This window comes from Charadrius vociferus, unplaced genomic scaffold, assembly GCF_000708025.1.
Source record: "Charadrius vociferus isolate BGI_N301 unplaced genomic scaffold, ASM70802v2 scaffold306, whole genome shotgun sequence".
In the NCBI taxonomy this organism is placed as follows: Eukaryota; Metazoa; Chordata; class Aves; order Charadriiformes; family Charadriidae; genus Charadrius; species Charadrius vociferus.
Window position 1 is genome coordinate 4,844,874 of NW_009648963.1, and position 24,682 is coordinate 4,869,555.

A 24,682-nucleotide genomic window follows, 5' to 3' on the forward strand; every position below is an offset into this window, starting at 1 on the left:
CTTTCCCTAACACCAACTCTAGAAGAGTCACAGTTGATACCGAACTGTAGAACAGCAGGCTCAGGCAAACTTTTTCAAAAGTATATCAACTCTAAGCAAGGCACTCAGCTACAGACGTTTTTGGCGCAGCTTAACATTAATCCCCACATCACTACCACTTTCAGGGGTTAACACAAGCTCCATTTATTTGGAGCTTTTCACAGGCTTTCATCCAATAATGAAGTTTTGTTATTGGTCCTGCAACATTTCTCCTAACATAAAAGATTATTCTAATTTGGGTAACAGCGTAAAACAAAGCAGCAGTGGAAGAATTTTAAATATACCATTATACCAAAAGGCAAACACTGAACAAAGTGTCAGAATAGAGAAAACAGCAATGTGTAAACAAACAGCTTTGTGAAAGAGAGAATTTGTCCTCATCTCAGTTAAGGACAAAAAGCCTCATTGAAAATAAGCTTGCAAAGTCAAGTCAGAAAAATTAGGAAATGCCAGAAGTATGGCTGCATTGACAGCTTAAAACGACTCTAGTCATGCAGATGCATTACCTTTCAGTATATGAGCATTTACTCTATTTCTCCCGCAGGAACCCTGCCTCCTGCAATGCACAGAACAGCCTGGCTGCAGGGAGGGCCCAGAGCCACACCACGCAGGAGCCCACTGTCTCTATCAGACCCTCCTCATTTTTAATTCAGGAGCTGCCGAGTGAGGGGGACAAGGGTTGGCATGAAGGGAACAGATACTGTTCCTACCATTAAGGAAGCTAGGAATGCTACTCTGAAGAGCTGGAATTTAACTCTGTGGAAAAGGCAGGGATAAATTAACTTTCAAAAGATGATCACTGACTGGATCTAATCCTCATTACCTGAGCACTCAGCTGGAAATCTAGGAGCTTGATTTGCAGTACTTGCTCTGCTCATGTTGTATATCTGAACACACATATTCAAAGTGTTCCAAAAAGAGCCAAAACGTATGTACCTCAAATTGGCACTCAAAATTAGCAGGGACTCTACCTTATTCTTTGCATGCCTCAGTTTCCTCCCTCTACAGTGGGATAACACCATCCCATCACCTTTCTGCAATTTTCTGAAGCTAAATTGTTTCAAAGCACTAGAAGACCAGAGAAAAGTTCATAGAAAAACAGTACTTTTGTCTTCAGGGAATGCTGGAAATAGCACACAGGCAATACAGCAGGAACAATGCGTTCAACAATGGAGAGGAAAAAACCTGAATAGCTGTTCATTAGCATCTGTGATGCTCAAGTACAATCTATCCCACGACACTATCCATCCTGTGCATTAGATAAAGTGAGATTTAGTGGCACAAGACAGTCTTTAATTCATATGATTGTACTATGTCATTATGCATTTTCACACAGGAGCTGCGCAGTATATCCTACGGACTGCTAGCATGCAGCTTAACCGAAACAATGATAACAAGTACAGACTAAATCAGGCCTTGATGAGATCAGGGTAACCAGACAGATTAGATAAAAAAAAGCCTGAAAAAGCCCTCTGACTATCTGTAGATCTAGCCAGAGCAACATTTGATGCAATATAGAAAGTTCTGATAAAGAATATGCGTTAGTGCAAAAGCTAAAAGTGTCTCCTGGGCCAAACAGGCACCGAATATCAATGGTACTATTCAAAGGACCATAGCTGACTGACATGACATCAGGCCCAGTACTTAAAGATATGTAAGAATTTAATTGCTATTTGCTTATCAACTGTTTCGACTCAACTGATCATTCAACTAATAGGAAAATAAAAGTGGTTTTGTTTTTATTTCTGGAATACTTTTAAACCAAGGGCATACTTGCTTGGTAAACGAAGGCACATGAACACACTCCTATGTTCTTCCTAGCTGCCAAGCTCCCCCAGATTTTGGAGGTACACTGTATAGATGAAAAACTGCAGTATGCACCAAGCTCCTAAAACTCAACAGCAGAAATTCATTCTCTATGCAGAGTGGCATAAAAGGTGACTCGGTGTATCGCTCCCATATAGCTGCTGATTGAAGAGGAGCTGGGTGACTCCAAGCACAGGCACATGCCCTGAAAACACACTGCTTCCTTTCCAGGCTTTGAAGGGAAGATGGCAGCCCCAAACATCCTCCAGAAAAAGGATCTGGAGCAACGGGAGAAGTTATTGTTGCTCCATCTACTGCTAGAAGCTATGGCATCCCCTGCACAGCTGGTAGTATATATGTGCTCATCTGTATCATTGGAAAGTTGGCCCAGTTTAAATAAACTATGATACAGGTGGGTTTTGTCTGAGTTCTCACTGCAGGTTATCAGGCATACTGGAAAAAACCAAGCTGTGCAGGCATAACAGTAATTTCTTAAATCTACTCCAGTTTAATGACAGGATTTCTGTGACTGATCTTGGCTCTGTTACAGTTATGGGATGGGGAAGAGAAAAGAGGGCAATGACCTACTGGGAGCTGATTCTTCCCATGACTGTCACAGGCCTAATCCTTATCTGCCCCCTTCTCTCCAAGACTGTTTTCTTCCTCTCTTCTCTTCTCTTCCCGCCTAGCTCTTTGCTCCTGCTGTGTATCCCTGTTTATCCAGTCCATACACTCTGCCCATTCCTCATCCACCTTTCAGTCTTCATTATCACACCTTACTTTCACTGTCAGCATTTTCATTCCTCACTCCTGTGCTGAGCTCTGCTCAGCCCAATGCAGGTCCTCCTTCACTCAGACTTCCTTTGGCTCTGTCAATCCCCATCTACTCTGGTCTTCCCATCGCTCGCAAGTCCTGATCTCAGCCTTCTTTTCCCCTCTGCTCCAGGTTTCCTTCCCTCTAGGTTTACACTGTCTTGAAGGAATGGTGCATGCAGAGTTTTACCAGTGTTGGCGGCACAAAGCAAGCTCAACAAAATCATTGGTTTGTTTTTCATTGTTTTTAGCAGATGAGAGTTCAAAGTGAATGGTTTAGAACGGGGTGGAAACTCCAGCCTGTTTTCTCAGGGTGGAAACCTTTTCCGCAGACTTCAAATTCCTTTCAATTACAGATATACTAAATGCTTGACTTAAGAAAAAACAAAACAAAACAAACAAACCACAAACCAAAAAAAAACCCCAACAATAATAGATAAAGAAAAAAAAAACAACCAAAAAACCCCCAAAACACGTGGTCATCAAAATTTAACAAAGAAAAAGTGATTTGTCTGACATTAAAAGGAAACAAAACAGCTGAAATGGAAAACACAGCATGGAAAACTTCAGCCCAGAGCTAAAGTTTGGCAGTGTTACAAAGTAACAGAAATAAGGTCTGATGAGATCTGACAGGCAGCTTTAATCAAAACTGAAATACCAACCTCACCTAGGATAAATCTGTTAAGAAAAGAGCATAATGGCACCAAGTAAATACTTTCAGTAACAGCAGATTTAATTAAAAAAAATCAATGATTAAGCAGGCAAAAAATTAATATTTATGAGTTATTATTACTCACCAGAGAACTATTCACTATAGTTTCACTTCTTATTTTTAGCAAAAATATCAGCTGATCAAGATTATAAAAAACGATCAGTCTGGCTGTCGAGTTTTATCAGATGACGACATGGATAATAAAGTCAAAATTAAGCCACAACCTATTTAGTTTCAGGACTAACAAATAAATTGTTTACGATGCTTCATGGTTAGCTGAGTAAGATCTGGGCATACCAAAACATTATGCCCATTAAAGAGCTTACCCAAATACCGACAGGCAAGCATAACAATCCATCTCCCATCCATTATGAAAAACTAAGGGGAAAAAAAATAATCAAGGTTATCAGTAAAATGCTATCTTTTGCTACTGTCAAATAAAGTTAAGCTTGACTTTGGATGCATGTTAAAGCTTGCTACTAGGGAAGGATTTTTAACAAAACACATGCAAGACTATAAAAAAAAGCAGCCAATTTCTCTGGGAAAACGAGTCGGGTATTTCAATTTACCAGGCGCAATCAGGAAGCCTTTCATCTAGATATCAGCTATAATGCAGGAAAGTGCTAAGCCAGTTCTACAGACTGCTTTCCTACTGTGCATTTTAACCGAGGGAAGAAGAGCAGGAGGCAGTTAACTGTAACATAGATGGCATGAATAACTTCTAACAGTATCAAGTTATCTGGCAGGAAAATTCTTTGAGGTGCAAGACCTGATCCCTAGCCCTGTGCAATCTATTCAACAGTCATTTTTCAGTCGTTTCTTTGCCATTTGTACTGGGACCATCTATCCATTTTACTTGTGGATGATTTATTCAATCTCTGTGACCACTGAAACTTTGCCTTCTGCTATCCCAGCATGAAAATTTATTGCTTTTTATTTGGAAAGAAATGAGTGCTCAGCTCTCATCATGTTCCTTACGTTCCAGGTGCTCACCTTGTACTTCAGTTTTCTGTGGCTTATCAGTAAACGCTAACAACGGTGACCTGGACCGCTGTATAACAGGCAAGGTTGGGTCACTGAATGTTATGGTATCCTTTCCACCTGAAACAATCAAAGTGTTAGAACCATTAATTCACCAATTACATCTATTGTGCACTTGTGATATTCAAACATATCCTACAATTTTTTTTGCAATGTTACTGAAAAGTATAGGAACAGGAAAAGCATCTCAAATGATCCTTCTACAGCATGGGAAAAAATACTCTGTACTGGGGCTGGAATATGCAAGTCAAATATAGAAAAGGCGTATGTTTTTAACCATAGTACTGAGTAAAGGACAGATTTTGAAAGAAGACCAGGTGCTGTGTGCAGCAAATTGTATTAGCAATTAGCATTCAATTCAGAATATTAATAATCAGATCATACCAAAAATTTTAGAGTAATGGATCATTTGCATGCTATTACCAGCAAGTGTTCAGCACTGACTCTTTACTCTCTACTACTCTGCCTCAGTGATGACCCTGCTCGTATCACATATGAACTTTTACACTACAGACCCACATGCGTATTATCCTACAACGCTGCCTTAAAAAAAAAAAGTATTAAAAGCTTAGCATAACTAAGAACCAAGGGAGCAAACAAGCATACATTGCTGGGGAACAGGAGGGATTTTAATCTGAAAATTCCAAAACCATTTCCGAGCGTTTTGGTTTTGAGCCAAATGGAAAAGAGCAATTTTCCAGCTCTTTTGCAGACAAAATAGCGCAAGAAACTCTTCAGCTAGGACTCTGCTGTAGATGCCTAGTCTTTACATATTTTAGCAATGCAGAAAGCAACACCTGCAGATCCTTTAGGAAGTCCTCCACCATACAGGATGCTCATGTTTTTAGTGACTGACACAACCTTAAACCTAGAGGGAAAATGGCAGGAAATGTGCAAGATCAGCTAAGCTGGTGTTTGTGTGGCCTCCAGAACAACTGCCAACCCATAAGTAATGGCCGGGGAGGCGTCAAGCTACTGCTCTATTTATCTCCATAAGCACGGACATTTATGTAACAACCACTTCTCCCCTCTAAATCTGTTTGCACGTTTCACCTTAAGGCAACATCCTAAATCTAATCACCCATCCAAGACAAAGACTTTCAAAAGAGCACCAGGTCAGGAGATACCCGGAATAAATCCAGCTCTGAGAAAGTTCTGGTACCTACTAAGAGATAATGAAAGTCAAGCTGTTCTCATGGAGTCTAACTGGACTGTCCCAATCTCTAACTACTTTTGAAAGTACTGGCTGTAAATATCATTAATACCTTTGGGATCAAGGTGTTTTTATATCCTTAATATGTTGGGGTATATACTGCAGCAATATGAATGCAATTAATGCTTTTGAAACATGGATTTGTCAAGCTTTGTTCCCCCATCAAGTACGCATTACAATTCTGCCTTCACCATAGCAAGTAACAAAAAAATAATACTGACAACAAAGTGGAGAACTCCTCTACTTTAAGGCAAAATCAATTAAAATTTAAAAAAAAAAAAAAAAAAAGCCAAAACAAATCCAGTGGGTATTTCAAAATGCAAAAGCCCCCTGGAAGAACGCACTTTCCTGTAACAGTGATGTAATTTTGTGTTTGAAAAAGAACTAAATCATACAGGTAACTAGTGGTATGAGAACAGCCAATAGATATTTATACACAGTCAAAAGTAGCCACTCATTCAAAAAGATAGAAATGAATCTAACGGAGGAAGTAAAATTCAAAAAGATGATGAATAAAGAATTTGCGGGGGGTGGAGTGGGTTTAACAGGAAAACAGAAAGCAGAGTCTTATTCTTTTTTTTTTTTTAATAAAAAAGTAAAGTTTAAGCCAAAATCCCTGAAGACTGCAAGACAAGCTTCAAAAAAGAAACTTCTTGACTTCCAGCCAGCATTTACACAGTAAACACATTCACTTTCACATTTTTCTCTGAAAACCAACTTGGTTACAGAAAACAGAGCTAAGCTCAGTATCCACACATCTAAGCAACAGATGTGGCCCTAAGAGTCCGATGCGTATTTATTTATTAACAGTGACTCACATCCATTCATGAAGGAGGGACGTGGGGGTATTGCTGTGCTGTAGTCTGTGAATCATGATCTAAAGTTGGATTACAGGCAGGGAATTTCAATCAGCTGGTGTGTAAACTCAGTTTTGTAACTTACTTGTTTCCCTAATGAATTTTTCAAGGAGTTTAGAGAAAAGTATACTGATCTCAAAATAAGCAGACAAATAAGTATTCAATAGTAATAAATACTTATTTTCTTCTGCAGGGTTGGGCATCCTCTTATAACCTCTGCTGCACCCTGCCCCACTGTACCTGGCTATACCCACAGCAGCTGCTGAGCCCATTAATTTTACCTCGCCTCTGCTCTGTGCTGATTACTGCAGCGCAAGAGGCAGTGCCGAAACTTTCTTATCATCCCAGAGAGAAAAAGGCTGAGTCACGGTCGGCTCTTTTCTTAGGCTTTTTTTTCCAGTAGAAATCTGGAATTTTCAGGGAACGACAAATTCTAAAAAATACAGAATTACTTATCTGAATATCTAGTGACATCAAATTGTGAGAGGAATAAGGTGGTGTCTACTATGTACTATTACTGAATACACTTAACATATTACTCATGCATATTTGAGCCACAATGTAACCAAGACAAAGCAAAGAATTTAATGCTTCTGTGAACATCACATTCCCTGCTTCCTTCTCAAGGCAAGTGGGCTCATAAAAAGAAAATCAGAGCCAAATCTATGCCCAAGCTTACTTTCTTTTCAGCAATGAACCTTGCAAGAGATTCACTTTAATTAAAGCCCATTTTCCAAGCAGGGGAAGCTAAAGTTTGTGGTAGGCAGAACTTCTACAGAAAATGAACTATGCTACCAGTTTCACCATTTCAAAAGTTAAATATGTGCTTCCTCTTGATTTAGCTTTCCTATAGTTCATTCATGCATTGCTCAAAAAAACAGATGACAAATATGTCACCTAACAAAAAAAATCAGAAGCGGTCAAGCTCTTTCTTCAATAGGATAAAGTTTGTTAACATCATTTATTAACATCATTTGGAAGATAGTAATATCATGGTGACAGCAGATGTTATAAATGTTATAGGGACAATGATGCCTAAGTAGGAACATTAACTTCAGATTAAAACTCTGCAATTTATAATATACATTTCATTCAGTGCTAGACTTAACACTAGCTTTCATCTGCGTATTTTTTTCCAATGACAAAAAATTCAATTCACAACCTTTGTCTCTCTGGCTTTACGACTAACTAGATGAGATACTCTCCATGTTCAGCCCCTCACCTGAGCCTACATTCAGCTGCAGAGTCCACTGTAGTCGTTCCCACATTATTTGGTACATGCTGCTGTTTTATGGAGCGGAAGCTTTCCACGCTCTAAAAAGAGAATTGGTGACCCACCAGGTGTTGCAAGGCTCTTTCTGACCACCTTGGGACTAGAGTGCACTTGGAAACCAAAGTGCACTCGATTTAAAAGGGAAGCAGCAAATCATCAAACCTTGAGGCTCAACAGAACTCACGATCCATTGTAAAATTCCCTTACAACTATTTAAGATCATCCTTTCTTACTATTTTCCTCAATTTAAAGGAATTGTCTGGTAGAGCAGTCTCTATGTCTCTTGCGGTCATCTAACTCACTTGACTGAACATCTTAATCTGTCAGACATAAAAATGTTCAGATAATATTTCTGTTTGTTTACATGCAGTGACAATATTTAACGTACTGCTAAAATCAGTTACTAAAAATATACATCAAGCAGAACATACTCCCAAATCCCACTGAGACACTGTAGCTCAGGCCTTCAGGCAGCAAAAGAAAGGAAGGAAAGAGACAGTTGTTATCGTACAAACATTAATTTGATGTCTTACCTACACAGACCAACAACGGTGCAAGAAGTTCCCACTGTTCCATTTTTTAATACATTTTGCAAAGACTAGAAACACTGCATTTATTAGTGTATGAATTCCATGGAACAATATTTTGGAAAAAAAACCCAAACAAACAAAAAACCAAAACCCCAATAAACCTACAGTACCTCACACTGGTGAGTTTATGATACACATTTGTACTAATGTCCAAAACCGCATTAGCAGGGTCTTAGACAAGTATTTCACCTGCATCTTTTGGAGAATGTGGGGAGGGACAAAGGCACTTAAGTACCCTGTGTATGTTAGGTGACTAACTGCAGAGCAATCCATGGAAACAAATTTGGGACCTTCAGGTCTGGAAAGCATCAAGAAGAGAGCCAGTTCCAGAAAGGTGATTGAGAATGCCTACAATGCGCGAGCTAAAGCGGAAATACACCACATCAGGCCAAATGGTTGGACAGCGTAGGTTTGGCACGAGGTCTATTCGGCTTTGTCAAATGTTTTCTTCTAGATGGAAAGGTTAGGTGGAAAAAACAAAGGCAAAAAACTAGAATCCTAGTTCTAAAACTAAACCACACTATCTCCCACCCCCAGCAGCACCAATATGAAGCTGTAAACAACAAAGCCTAATGATGCAAACACCAACAATGGAGTAGCATAATTTACAGTGGTTAAAGAAGACACAATTAGGTGTAATGGGAAGAAAAGAAACAAAAAGTAAATGTAAATTAAATATTGCATTTTCCTAACAGCGAGGTCTATTAGGAAGCAGATTAATCTCCCATTACTTGAGTAATTCAAAACCAAATACAATACTTAAGATGCTACAGGGAATAAGCCTGTTCTGGAGAGATGGACTAGAAAATTTAAGATCATTTACATTTCCAATTTCTCAGAGTTTATGATTCTGCAGAAAAACATTAAAAATACAGAGATGAAATCCACGGAAGTTACAAAAAGTACAAAATTAATAAATAAAATTTATTGAAAAACATCATGTCCAATATATTATGTATCATTTCATACAACTGTTCAAATAAAATAGTTCCCTTTTTTTTTTTTATCTGCAGACTATGGAAACAATTTGATTATTTCCAGTATTTAAAACTTTTTTTTTTTTTCAGTATACATATATGACTTAGAGTTTAAAGAGCCTAGTGATTTTTGGTTTCAACATAACATTTATTAGAGGTTTCTAATTTTGCAAACGTGCTGAACAGCATATTCGCAAAATAACTGTCATTAAAAAAATTATAGCCAAGCTTTTCTTAAATGCAAATATACCCTTGAAAACTAAATAATGCAAGCTGTTCTCTTGAATTTTTACTAACCTGGAAGACTCCACAAGCCAGCAATTTCCAAAGTTCTTAATTTCTTTTCTAGTTCTGCCACTCGATTACCTAGAATTCTTTGGAAAAAGAAAACAACAACAAAAAAAAAGAGCCAGGGACAGTCAGCTGAGGTGAGATTCCTTGTTATACTAAGGTAACCAAAGCCCAATTACTTACATGACTACATCTGAATTTTTAACTTGCTACTTAACTAGTGCAGTAAACCTGTACACAGTCATCTCTTTTCACTAATGGCAATGGACAACCTCCCCCAGAGTTAAAAGAAAATGAAATACAGTTGTCTGATATATCCCAGGTTTTTTTGGTTTTTTGTTTTTTTTTTGTTTTTTTTTTTTAAAGGCCTAGGATGTACTGGACATTCAACCTTTGCCCTTTGGTAAACACGAAGAATAGCAACTCATACTATTTCTATTTCCTTGCCTGCAAATATCTCTTCCCAGTTACTTTTACTTTCTCTATAGCTAAATCCAGAAGGTAAAAGCTATGCAGACAAAATACAGAAAACTCAAGACAACATCTAGATTGATTTTGAAGTTCTAAGACACAATTTTGACCTAGTCCTTTAACCACAGAGGTTCCTCTATCACTAAGATTGCTTAAAATGGAAAGGAATATCTTTTCCACTACATCTTTTTCTTTTAACGTTTTTGTGCTGAACTCTGTTTTCTACTTTACTAAAAAGCTTCAAGCTCTTTAGTGCCTTTATCACCCACTCTTAGTTTTCACTGCATTTCCTGGGTCATCTCTTCTTTTGTATCTAATTCCAAGACAAATACTATTTGCAGTTAGCTCTCCTGCAGGATTTAACTTTTAGTCTTAATTCTCTCCCCAGATCAAATGAGATTTCTATCTTGCAAAGAAAGCTTTTTTTTTTCCCAATGAATTTTTGAAAGTGTTTTTCTCACAGGCACAGCAAGTCTCCTAGAGTCAGAAGTCTTTAAATAAATCCCAAACAATACTCAATCGAGTGAGAAACCTAGACGAGGCAGTGATTCTAAACATGACAGCAGAGATAATGGACAGCAAGTTTTACTCATCAAATTACAGCAACAGGATAAGTCAGTTAAATTTGAACTGAAGCAGCATATCACAACACAGCAAGGCAACACTATCTTCCCATGCTCACCAGAGCTATGTAATACCGCACTGCATGCTCTCCAGTGAGGGTTTTATGCTGCAGACATTTGAGCGTACTGGGAATGTCACTACTGACAAGATGGCAGAATCTGGGAAGGATGTGAAGAATAGCAAACCCAGCAAATGCCAAAGGGGCTAGAAAAATTGATTAACAAAGACTACGTATTTTTGAAATCTCTACTGTGAGGGCTCTGCAATGACACAATAAAAGCCTTTAAGTATTTTAAAGATTACAAAAATATCAAGATAAGAGAGAGAGAATGTAAAAGAGAAAGAGAAAGCTTATAATAAATACCAAAGAAAGCACTGAGAGGTACAGGGGTGTATATCAACTAAAAAGCAAACAGTCCATCACGTTTACAAAGCAGAGGAGAGAAGACATTTGGGAGCAGTTATGTTTATTTCCCCATTGAAACTCAGTAATCAAATAGGTTACCAAGGTTATGATGGATCTATTACTGTCTTCTCCAATTACAATCAAAACTGTTCAAGTCTAGATTTTGCTTTCAGAATGCTGCCATCTGGTATGAGAGACTCAGCCTTAATAACTATTTTCGTATCCCAGTGTACGACCCGACATCCAGCAACTGTGCTCTGCAGTACAAACAACAGGTGAGGGAGAAAGGCACAGAGCAACTCGCAAGAAGCTCTACCTTGCGCACAGGGAGCCCACTCCCATCTCCCATCGGCCCCACCAAGGGTCAGCCGAAGGACCTGGAGTTCCCCTGGCTTAGAGGGGCAGGGAACAGCCAGAGATGATGCAAGACTTCTTCACATCATGTTAGCTCAGCCAGGGAGCCAACAAAACAACGTCGATGTGGCTAATGATTGTCACCACAAACAGGGCACAAGTTTAGCATTTCTGCCAGGAAAAGAAGAAAAAAAAGATATCCTTATTATTTTGCTAGGTAGTTCACCCGTGGTTCCAGAGCAGAAAAGGGAGAAAGATACTGCCCTCCCTGTTGGCTAGCCATATCACAGAAGGAAACTCAACCCTCTGCATCAAGTGCAGTTATTGCTACTCCTCTTGTCATTCAGGTAACAATAGCAAAGTCACTTTTCTCTTGCTTCTCTTAAATTTTATAATTCATTTATCAGCTGTACCACACCATTTCTTAAGGTTTTGGAGCAAATATATCCTGATAATTCCTACTGGATCCTCAGAAGAGGCACCAAGCTATTTTTTAACCTTTGTTGCAGCTTCTCACATAGAAGGATCATTCTGTGGCTCTGAACAATAGTTGGCAAAAAGAGAGGACAATACTTAACCCTGCTCCTTTCATTCAGGAAGAAAGCAAAATACATTCAGTGCCGAGTGTGATTCTAGTTTGCTCCAAACTATATTATCTGAAGACAGGTATGGGAGAAATAAACTCTATATGAAGCTGTGAGTTCTTATAGAAACATTTTTTGAAAAATAAATGTGTATGCAATCCTGAACAAAGCGTGGTTTACCCCCTTCCTTCCTTTCCCCTGTGACCTGCAGATAATTTGCCACCTCCATACGTGCTCTGGGAAGACTGAGCTGTGGCGGCCTGGAACAGTAGGTATTTTTAAAGGGGATGCACAGATTGGTAGCATCAAATTCCCTAATCTATTTTTTTATTTCTAGCCATAGTGGACCAAATCCTTCGACCGAAACAGAAAGATCATGTCATGGACAAAGGTACCTATCGATAGCTATTTCTGTTGTCCTCTGATCATGGGTCTAATGCAACAAAGGAGTTCGTCTAAGCCTCCCTCCGGGATAAGATTTTACAGAAATCTGTTGTTCATATGACAGCAGCATGCTCCCACCTGAATTTAGAAGCTCCCTTCTGGCTCTCCCATGCTTCCCAACAGACGTGGCCATAATCGGAAGGGAGCTGTGCTCATTCACAGCACCCGAGCTCCATTCACCTCACTTTCAATTTAGATCTTGCTACAGAAAACATTTACCATCATATGATCACCCAAATGTCTGTAAATAGGGTCTGTCATGGTCACATATCTAGTTCTATATATGACACAGAAACATTTACTCAGTTACAGACTGACACAATCCTTTTTGTAAATTTGGTCATGACAGAGCTTGCCCAAGTTAGAAATGTTAACATTAGTGCAACATGTCTAAGCAGCAGAGTAGCTTCTACACTGATCTGGCTTGCATGGGCTCTGGCAATTTCAGGAACAAATTGCTCTAAAAAGAACATCTAATAAACAGTTCATTGCTGGCAGAAGAAAAAAAGATTTTCATCCACTTGCTAGGCAGGGTTAGGACTGTTTATTTTTGTATTTATGTAACTATTTAATCTTGCAAGACATTACTGCATACAGAATTCATTTACGACTGCCTTTTCAAATTAAGCTAATGTGCTTGTGAGGAAAAACATAGGATGTTACTTAAACTTAGCAGTAGTAGCTATGAATCACGTGGGGAAAATGACCTGTTTTCTTCCCAAACAACTTATTTTTTTCTTAAAATTGGGACTAAAAAACCAAAGGCTGGATTTAGCTTCTTGTTCCTAGGCACATACTCCCACAGCTCCTTTTATCATGCCACATATTTAGAAAAGCGGCAATAATAATAGTGTGTCTGTTCCAAGAGCAAGTTGCAACGGATGTTTTTAACAACAGTGTAACAGCAGAAAGTCAACTTCAACAGCACATCCAAATTCTAATCTACGTAAAGAAATCCACTGTCTTGTTATTGCTTCAGTAAGTCAGAAAGCAAATCTACCATTCTGCTGTGGTAAACTTATAAAGCCATAGCTCAATCTGCAAGCAACAAAAGAGGATTTGACTTTTGAGTAGGTTAACTGTTTGGACGAAAATAAGCTCACATGGTCTGAAAAGTCTCATTTACTGATAACAGAATCACCAATAGGTCAATCAAATATCAAAAGCAGAACTTCTTCCCTGAATGAAACAACCACCCCAAAATCTCATGTTCTTTACTCAATAAATTTCCCTTTCTTCACACAACAATCTCAAAGAGTAACTGTGTCCTCCAAACATGCTCTTTGCGCAGGGAAAGCCACGCAAACAGGACAGAAGGGTGAAGGCAAAGACTTCTACCTTCTGATTTATGTAAAACCTTTTGTCATTACAATTCTCTCTATCCCCACATCCTTTTCAACTTCCTACTTTGAATGGAGAAATGTCTTCAACAAAAGAATTCATCTTCTATTAGCACCAGTTTACGGACCTGTCTGTTTTACTTGTGCACTGACCTCACTCTTACCTCTAACTTTCTCTGACAGGTGGGCAGTTTCTTCCCCGTGTTCAGAAATCAGCAGTCTTTACTTGCAACTTTTTACATGGCAAATCAGTGCCCCCAACAGCCAGCTAATGCGCCTCAAATACAGGATGTTTTTCCCTGATGTCCTACCTACATTTCCCTTTTTCTCTTTAACTCTTTTGTGTCTTAGGTGTTTCTACTAGAAGTAGTTCCCATTCCTCCTAGCTCCTTAAAGCTTCTTTAATCCAACTAAATCCAAAGGTGACAAAAAAAATGAGCATACCACGTAGCAGTGTTGCTGAGGCTCTTCAGTCAACTTGCCCAGGATTTATCTTTCTTTTTTTTCCTGAAGCATCCTGAACTGAACACAACACTACAGCTCTGAGAACACTCCTGACATGGGAGAGATGTGAACTGTCACCTCCCTCTAAGACCTGATATCCTATTGGGCACAGAATACCAGTTTGTGCACAAATTCAATTTCTACTCCCCTGGCTATATACGACCGGTTGGGTCATAAAAGATAAAAGAACCGTAACTCCTTGTGAAGGCTTATCTCAAGAAAACCCATCCTCAATAGCTGAAAGCAGAGACAGTGGTATCAGAAAGTAAAGCCATCATCACAATGACACCTTTGAGAGATTCAAGAGACTGCATGTGATCAGAGAGATAAAAAATTAAGAAAGAAGTTTGCTATAGTTATAGGCAAGAGTATGCAAACCACAATACCAGGTAATGACACAGTGTCAGGATATAAAAGGCAAAGATTGGTTATATCTGGAATAACAAAACTCATTCTCTGGATGTTTTCCTTTGGATGCTGCATTAGCAGTAAGAAGGGAGTAAGCAGGTGTTAGCCCTTCATTAGCACTGCTCAGTGCAGGAACTCCTCTTGCCTTACATGACACACTTACAGACATGAATTGACTGAGCTGCCATCAGTTAGATCTGGGCTACATTTTCACCGCTTTAGTCTCCCTTTAGCTGATTAGGCATTTGCTTTCTCAAGAGTATTAAGAGTGGCTATAAACTGCTCCTCCAATTCTGTTGCCACATCACTAAGAATCATGCAATGGAGTCTGCCTAGTATCAGAGTTATCAATTTTCAAAATGAATCATCTCTTCTAGTGCAATACAGTTTACTTCAGTACTACTGCTTCCTTTCATGAAAGATGTCTGCCTGTTTCTGGCATCTGGTCCTGACGTGCTTTTGAGAAGCCTGAATAACCTCTGATTACCAGTAGTGACTCAGTGTTCAAAAAAAAAAAAAAAAAGAGGAAAAAAACTGAGCACAGAACCAAGGAACACTTCCTAGCTCTGATTTTCATACTCTGTATAAGGACAATAATATCAGCATGTCAGAAAATGTGTCAAAAATTATTATATTCCACCACGATAGCTGTGCAAGACACAAAGAATTGTACTGATGAGTAGAACGGCTAAGAGTAAACAAATTCTCCTTGAAAGTTCAGTTTAGATTTTTTAAAAAAAAAATCATACAGTAGCAATCCAACTGTGTTTATGTCCTATGACTTTTGGCAAAGTAACCATAGGAGCAACAGCTATCACTTGTATGACACAGAAGCTGCTAGCCTGTGACAAATGTTACACTAAATCTTTTCAGACCCTTTCCTAGGTAGAACATTTACTATTCCCACCAGTGTTCGTTAGCAAATTGCTACATTAACAACCAGTTAACACATATCTTCTCCTGCAGTTCAAGGGTGTCCTTCTTCCCAGCACCTTTTCTTTAGTTCTCTCTACAGACTACCTGCTGGAAGTCCCCGCTGTGTTACTATGGTTTGTCTTGAACCTGAGCAGCAAACCAATCCATGCATAGCAGAGGCAAACAAGTCTCTGCCAAGCCCAGACTTTACTTTGAAAAGGCAATTTTTCTCTAAACACATATCTGATCTCAAAAACTAAAGAACCTACCAGTTAAAAATCACATTGAATTTTCTGTGACAATGGACCTTCCTTCCCATTTCCCTGAAACTCCCCCAAAACTATGACTTTTCCATAGTTTGTTAAGTTCTATTTTACTCAGAAGTCATGGTACCTACTTGTTGGTTTGCCTTTGGTGTTGTATGACCATGTTTTTTTCATGGATAGTTTCCAGCAACGCAGTGGCCAGTGATTTGAGATCTGAAATGGACTGTGGTGTGGCTGGTAGGCTACATCCATGATCCTCCGACAACAACTCTTGGACTATAATGTTAAAAACACAAATGAGTTTTGGCTTCTCACGCAGAGATGGAACACAAACATTTACCCAGCATTAAGGAACTATTCTCATTACTTAAATAAATACATATTTTTTTCCTTCAATTAACAAACAAAGCCAAAAGACCAGTAATATAATCTCTATCTGGCATACAGATGATGGCTGTCTAAGCTGATCATTATTCCACAACAACTGCCCATACAAGTATAGGCAGACACATCTTATGTTAACTTAATTCTGCTTTTGGAAAATTACTTTTGTTCAGAAGGAAACAAACTTATTGTTCTCTAGGCCTACATATTGGCAAAACACAGTCATTTCTCTCCCACTTACATTAAAACATAAGCCCACAAGGAAGCTTTTACATTATTTTTTAGAATTATTATATCTTTCAGGTTATTTAAGACTGATGTGAAAATACAGACACCCATGAACTCTTCCATTGCAGCTTAGAGCCTGTACCTCTCAAACACATCAGGAAGTTCACTAATATCATTAACTTCTGTAACTAGAATCTGGCTCTGCCTCTTTTGATATATACATATATATATTATGTATGCAAGTACATGGAGAAGAGGACAGAAGTCAAAAACAGAAAAGCGAGTTTCAACCCACCATGACAAATACTACTGAGCTTGCGTGCGTACGAATACACCAACACCCAAACACTAGGGTGCCAGCTATACTGTTTGGCTCGGAGAATTTTCTCTTCCCCTTCCTTTCCTAATCTTGACGTTTTCTTTGAAGGGAGGACAAGAGATTACTCCATTTTGCTACCAATGGGTAGCAAACGTGGGACAAAAGGATTTCTTGCAAAACATATGAAAATATAAGCTTCCAAAAACAGTAGCAGAAAACCTGACGTAGGGCCCCTCCTCTACCACCCAGTCTTCTTTTCATTGTAATATGAATTGTGATTGCCATTGTTAGCAGAGCAAAGAGATGAATACAGAAGTGATTTGTCAGGGTCAAAGTTGCAGAGGGGTTTAGAGATTAAAAAAAAATTGATAAAACTGACAGAGGAGAGAATGAATGGCAAAAGAGTAATAAAAGGAGAAGCAGTACTCAAGAGGCAAATTTTATATTGTCAGGTCAACTAAGAAAAGGATGAAAATTAGCACATCATGATAAACAAGAAAGAGAAGAAAGATTTTGGTTTGGTTGGTGAGGAAAGTGTTACTGAAATTAAGAGGTAAGATGGAAGGAATTCAATGAGAATGCTGCATTTATGTAATACCTTGCTTTGCAGACAGGACACCAGTCAGAGCACTGCTACTGGATCTGCCATGAGTCTTTGAATTTTTCCGTCTCTCTAGTGCATTCTAAGGAAACAACAGAGATCTTATTTAGAAAAACAGTAGCCAATAAATCCTGTCACTAGGAGTAAAGAATCTGGAATTTTGGATTTTGGTCTCAGAATAACTCTGCAGGGCCTGGAGCTTACACCCATAGTAACCTATGGTAGCGTGACTCTCCTAGAGTATTATTCTCCAGTCAAAACAGTCTTCGTGATATTACAAAGACTCATTCTGTCTCATTGCAATCACTTTATTGTAGTCTCTCACTACCCCTAATGCATTTTGAAGACTTGCCTATTTTTTAATAATCTCCTGAGTGCCAGTGAAGATACTGCAGTATCCTGTAGAGAATATCAGTCGGGGGAAAAAAAAAAATAAAAAAAATCAGACTTTCCCCAGCATTTCTTTGGATCGGCTTCAAAGGGAAAGCTCAAACTCCTCTATCAGAGTTTCTAGAAGCCCTTTTAGTAGCAAATACTGACTTTCAGGAATTAGGGGCAGAATGATCCTGCTACAGAAGTCCAGCTCTTGCAAAACAATTACAGTTCTGTGAAACCCACCAAACCACCAAGATGCTCAATTCTCACCAATAAACTAACTCGCACTCCGAGAGACCCAAGTCATAAGCGTGAACAGACACTGAAATGAACTTGGTACTTTGAGAAGCTTTGCTCATGCAACAAAAGCAATTAGTGTTGTGACTGCTTCATAGTAAAATAAATGGTTAAGAAGTCCTATTGACAGTGCTAAGACAACCCTTCTCATGCCCTGACAAGCAGCCCTCCCCTCCCACACCCCAAAAATCACTTGCAGAAGAAAATAGTGCTTGATTTCAGGGAAGACCAAGAATACTTTGCCCTCAGGACTCAGTCCTGAAGGTTGCAGGCAAAACAGCATACATCTTAACCCAGGAATGGAAGAACAACAAAGACTTAGCAACCGTTAAGACACATGAAGAAATTGTGCGGCCATTAGGGCACAGGGAGACAAGACCTGCTGGTGACATCAACAGTCGCAGTCATTCACCACACACCGCGGGACCTGCTACTTTTCACCAACCAGCAGGCTGGAAGGCTGATCACTGGGGGCGGGGTGATCCTTGCAGGAGGAGGGTTCCCCCCCAGAAGTTAAAAAATGGTATTTAATTAATTATTTATATTTTATTTTCCAAAATGCTCTTAATGGGTATCTCATACTACATCAGCTAAGAAGCCTACAAGGAAGACTGATCATGTCATATGTATACATAGTAATATTGTCAGAATGTTAATGGTGGACTTTTCTTCGAAGACAATTTTGTTCTTTAAAAGCATATGAACATGCGAATGAACAATAACCTCCATGAGCAACAAAGCACAGTTTAGATGATACACTGAGAGGATCTTACCTTATATTTAGTAATATTAGACTTAAGAAGGTTGACTTCCTCTTGAAGTTGTTTTAATCTCTCCTGAAGATACCTAAAAAAAGAAATGTAATCCTTTACTTCATGTTACCTTCAAGTACTACCTCAAGCATTCCTCTTTACTATTTGGCATGTCCTCTCTTTGAACTACTGAGAGTTCTTTTCCCTCTGCAGTTCTGTGAGGGATAAAATAACAAAATCTTACTGCTCTTGACCCCATAAAACTTTAAGTAGGGAAACAAATTGCATCAGAAAAGGAGGCTGCCCTCCTGTTAGATTTGTCAAGCATGCTGCACAACCTTTTTATATCAGTCCTCAGGTTTTTGGGGAGGGAAGCTAAAAGGATATATTTATGTCTAAAGGAAATAGTCAGGAAGCACATACTCGTGCCCTCTGTACTTGAAAGTTTGTGAGATGGACACATGAAGATTTGTATATATGTCAACACAAGACTCAACTATGCAGAACTTTTGCATTGCAATATCCATCACTTACATGGCACTTCTCATTAGCAATCACAAAGTAGAAAATTTAACAGTCTAGTTGAAAAATGGTATACAGCTAACTAAAACAGTACAGTTCTTCCTAATAAGAGCTTATGCACTTGGATTAGAAGGCTATTTCCACATAGGAAAATACCTTTTTCATGTATAAAGGGTTTATAAATTATCCTCTTTCATGTAGTGCAACTACAGCTGTATTAGGATTTGTGACAATTTAACTATTTTAGAGAAAAAAAAATCATATCACTGTCAGGGGAGCAGGGGCCTTAAATTGATACAGAACTCTGTAGGTCATGCAAAACAGGAAAAAAAAATAATGGAGTTGTTGGGAGGAAGTAATGCTTTCGGTGTTACACTTTCCTACCTGAAACATAAGTCTCTTTAAATGGAAAGTGTCTTACGAGATCTATTTGACTTTAAGGTAATTGTTGACATTAAGGGAGGTACCTGCTCTGGCTCTGTCAGTGACTCCTCTGTGTTGTCCTCATCAGAGACCATAAAATACATTCTTCTCCCAAGGAAGTGGCAAGAATATCTACATGGGTGATTTCACCAGCAACTTTTGTTGGCAAATCACTCCATGTTGACAGCCTCTCCCTGTGGTGAGAATTATGTCCAAAACTGTTAACTCAGGGTACTCAAAGTCCCTGTTTCCAATCCAAGATTAGCTTATTACAGCTCACTATGAGTTTATGAAGACACTGATTTTTAATATTCTCTCTTTTGGTGCCATACAGTGATGGGAATAAAAAAGCCTGCCCTTCTCTTCCTTTTCCTTGTTTAGCTCTATTTGGGAATATCACTGACATGTCTGTAGCCAAATAAAACACTGGTAATTTCCTGCAGCCTAACTTTCTCAATATTATTTGACAATGTGCTACAGTAAAAAAAAATAATAGACAAAACAAATTACCAAAATCTCTTGACTTATTCTTGGACATATTTTCTTTAAAGTTTTGTTGTGACAAATTTCCTGATGCTCCCGTTAAAGCAATACACTGCTTGTTCTAGGGAAACAGTAAGGTTTGCAATGCACTCACCTGTTCTCCATACACAGAGCATCTACATCTATGATACGGTTTTCATGCCCTCCTAAGACATGATTAAGTTCTTGGTTTAGCCTGTCAGACTTATCTTGGTAAAAAGAGCGTTCCTCTTTCACATCCTGTAACTCATCCAGTGCAGCCTGAAAATCGTATCTCAGACTCTCAATCTGAGAAGAAAGGAGAGCTGTATGACTATTCTGAAGTTTAAACAAAAGATTACATAGTGTCCAAACTGAAAACAGCAACAAGCACTGCATGTCTGAACAGGATTGATTGTGGACAGTCAAAAGTCTTTCCGAAGCTCAGAACACCCAGCATTTTTACTCTATTTTGGTATTATTTCATTAACTTGAAGTTAAGTAACTTTAGCAGTTAGATGTCTTTTACAAAATTTCTAGAAAACAACTAAAATGTAACAGCAAAAGAAACCTTAATCCATACTATAATTCTTCTACTACTATATTAAGCTGGTTTTAACATATAATTTCTAGGACTCCAGGAATGAACTCAACTGAATAAGAATCTGGCAAATTTGGAGGATGAAGAAAAAGTCTGTAAGGGGGAATTTATACTAATTATGGGACTTTCAGCAATGAAGTTCCACAGAATAGGAAGAATAACTGAGAAAAGTACAAAATAAGCCAGCATGGAGTTGACAGGGTGAGCTCTGCTATTAAGCAAAAGAGTGAAGGAGTCCAGTATGAAAGGTATTCAGGGACAAAGAGCTTCAAATTTCCAAGGAAAGGAAATGGATAGCATGAGGAAAGCCTGCAATGAGTTGAGAAATCTCCACTGGCACCTCAGAAAACACTGATAAGCCAGGAAGGACAACAGAAGACCATGTGAAAAGAGGCCAGGTGGTGAACAGAGAGAGCATGAGCTTGGGAACAGAGATACCAGAGAATCACATAGGAAGAAGAGCAAGTGCAGTCAACAGTCCTTCTGGTAAGCTAAAGTACCAAAGACTGAAAAACAAGAAATACGCCCCTCCTCCTGGATCACAGAATGGCTAATTCAGGGTGGAACTGATGTTAGTAAGAAACAGTGTGGGAACAACAGTGAACACAAATGCCCCGAATTGTCCAGAAAGCTATGTATTAGTGTTAGGGAAAAAGTGTGATGAAATGGATGCCACATGGTACATGGTATTAATACTGACTTGAGGTAGGGAGAAGAAGTCTGATGCAAGAATTTTTCAGAAGAGGGGAAGGAATAGCTAAGAGGCAGGAGGAAGAGGAGACTAACAACACTTCTGCAGAAAATTTGATTCAGGGAATATCTTTAGGAGATGCATCAGCCACCACATATTGTATTGAATACTTGTAACAGCTTTCACTAAGGAGTCTCTTTCATTGACATTAATTGACAATATTCAATTGTAACAACTTGTTGCTGCACATTATAAAAAGGAGAGAGAATCAATAATCTAGAGAAGGAATTCCTAAGATTAGGAAACTCACTCTAACCACATATACATGTTTACGTTAGTGCTCAATAAGAACTATTTCAGTAAAAATCCCAACACCTTCACCACTAATTGCAATGTTAATCAGCTACCAGCCCTCCAAACACAATAGAAGCAGTTATTTACTTGCTGCTGCACTAACTCTGTAAAACACGGCAGTGTATGCCCATTTAGTTATTACTTGTTCTCGAGCCTTCTCCAATTGTTGAACAAGGTCTTCCCGTTCATGTGCTGCAAAGTGGCGAGCCCCAACTTCATCATCTCCAAGTCTTTGCTTTGCTATTGTCATTCGGAGGAGCTGCGATTACAAAAGAAAAATTTGGTAACCAAGAGAAAACAGACTGTGGCATTAGAGTACATCTACATTAGAAAGAGTAAAGCTCTTCCAGGCCAAACAGCTGGTATTATTTAAACCAGAGGAAATTTTCTGAGCTGACGGCTCAATCCCTTTCTAAGCGAAAAATTCCAGTCAAACACTCAAAGCCATCAACAGGTGCTGAATTAGACCCTGCAACAAGTCACCAGAGTATACAAATGATGATAGACCAAGTAAACACAGGCACGTGGTCAATGTTTTTTAGGAGTGACAGGAACTAATTCCTGTCAGAATAAAACTAGAGAATTCCCAGAAAGCCATTTTCATATGTAAATCTTAAAATCCTCTGCAGCTGAGAACTCTTCCTAGTTAAGAATAAAAAGGCACTAAGTGGCTTGCCCAGCTTCATTTTACTAATACCACTTAAAATCCCACTGCACTACATCAGTGCAGAATTTGCACTAACAGCTGTTAATATACATATAAAATAAGTAATGCTTGTACATTATTTTTTTCATCTACTCACAAAAGTTAATTCATGTTAAAAAAAAGCCAAACCACAAATGGGCCAACAACAAAAGGACTTGGCCAAAATGCTCAAACAGCTAACGAACTCATGAGGTTTGTGACTGCTGAAAACTTGAATTAATACACAGTTATGTTCAATATCCAAAGCAAAAAAGCAGCTACCTTTCAAGAATCATGGAGTATTAAAATAACAGTCTATAAGGTACTCAACATTTACAGTTGTTTACACTGAGCACCACTAGCCAAGTGTTGCCTCCCCATGGCCTCATTTGTAGTAACTCCACACAGACTAGAGAAACCCACCACAATAACCTGACTTTTCCCATATCTTTGGCTGCATCAAGGAATTAATGTACATCATTATATTGCAGAGTTAGAAAAAAAAAAAAAAAAAAAAAAAATCAATCTCCTGAAGTAGAAGATTGTACATTAAAATCTATCTTTGGTATTTATGGGATGCCAGTCACCATAGCTGCAATGTGCCAATTAAAATCCTGCTGATGCAAGACAGACTACCAAAATCATCCTCCCCACTTATTTCAGCTCCAGTTCAGTGCAAGTCACTGAAGCTGGTACAACTTGTTCTGATAAGCAGTTCACTTGTTCAGGGGAAGCTGTGCCCCCACAAGTAACTGGTTTTGGCAAACTACATTTCCCTATCCCCACAGGGAAAGTACAAACCACTGCACAGTTAGTAAGGCTGAGTGGATCCTAGGAGATATAATTCCTATTAATTTCTTTATCCATACAAATGGCTCAAAAAGGCAACTAGCAAATCCCGGAATGGCTTCATAGCAATGGGACCATTTTTTTTTTTAAATGCTAAAAAGCTGATTAACAAAAGGCATGGTAACATGATTTAATTCAGTTAGATCAATTCAATTTCTCAAATCTGTCGCTAGCAAGAAAGGCAGTAAGAAACAAATGTAATAACATTCTGAGGACTCGATTTTGTTCAGAAAAACTGGAAGCGGGGAGGGGAATCACACTTTACCAACATCTTCAATGCCTGCAGCAGAGCAGAACTTCTGGGTAACGCTCGGCACCAGGCTGGGAACTCGATCAGAGCTGTGACTCATGCACTATGACCAACCCTCCTCCAGCCCGGGAGGGGATGAGGCATAAGATGCAATTACAACTGCAAGCAATTACTACTTGCAAGGTCAAACAGTCTGCCAATAAATGGAGAACTGATTTTGAGGCAAAAAAAAAAAAAAGTATGAAGTCTTATGAAAAGAATGCTTCAGAAATCCAAATTCAGCCAGTAAAAGCAGCATTATAAACATACATAAAATAAAGTAAAATACCAATCCATAAAATGACAGAGTGCTTCTTCCAGACAGTTGGCCAATCAGAGAGTTGACAGGGCAGAACAGGCCAAGTCCTTTAATTCTGCATCGTGAATGCCTCATGAGGCAGCACCACCTGCTATAAAAATCTTCCCTGAAAATGCTGTGACCCAAAGAGATACAAAGTGTTATGCCAGAGGGTTAAGGGTTTATTTCATATATTAGTGCTATGTTATAAACTTTATACACCTGCCCTCTGGCTGCCGTATTTTTATTTCTGTCATTCAGAAATCACCGAGGAAAGGACTGCTCAACTTCATGTTGCAGCCAGAGAATAAGTTAATGCTACCCCTCAGGATTCTGTGAACAGTATCCACAGCAGAGTGGATTTAAACTAATGGCACCTTACCAGAGGTTGTCAAGAACCCATAGATTGTTAACCAAAACAATCCAGTGCTGCAAGCCACTAGTCTTTATTATTTTAATATCACAGCTTTTTCTTAATCATGTCAGCTAAAATAATTATATATAAAGTAGCAACTCTGTAGCATCCCCACAATGCCCCCAAACAGGCTTCGCTGCAATAGCTGCTGTGCGGGCTAGGAGTCCACA

General features: G+C 38.8%; 1 protein-coding gene across 1 annotated transcript in view; it reads right to left on the bottom strand.

Moving 5' to 3' along the window:
* Nucleotides 1-24,682, bottom strand: part of CCDC149 (coiled-coil domain containing 149) — a 50,137-nt gene that overhangs the window by 848 nt on the left and 24,607 nt on the right. The window contains exons 5-11 of the mRNA XM_009887669.1: nucleotides 22,119-22,235; nucleotides 20,467-20,639; nucleotides 18,906-18,978; nucleotides 17,458-17,542; nucleotides 16,060-16,204; nucleotides 9,619-9,695; nucleotides 4,349-4,471 (exon numbers count right to left, since the gene is read on the bottom strand). Of these exons, the coding sequence (XP_009885971.1) occupies nucleotides 4,349-4,471; nucleotides 9,619-9,695; nucleotides 16,060-16,204; nucleotides 17,458-17,542; nucleotides 18,906-18,978; nucleotides 20,467-20,639; nucleotides 22,119-22,235 (793 nt within the window). The remainder of the gene's footprint in view (nucleotides 1-4,348; nucleotides 4,472-9,618; nucleotides 9,696-16,059; nucleotides 16,205-17,457; nucleotides 17,543-18,905; nucleotides 18,979-20,466; nucleotides 20,640-22,118; nucleotides 22,236-24,682) is intronic.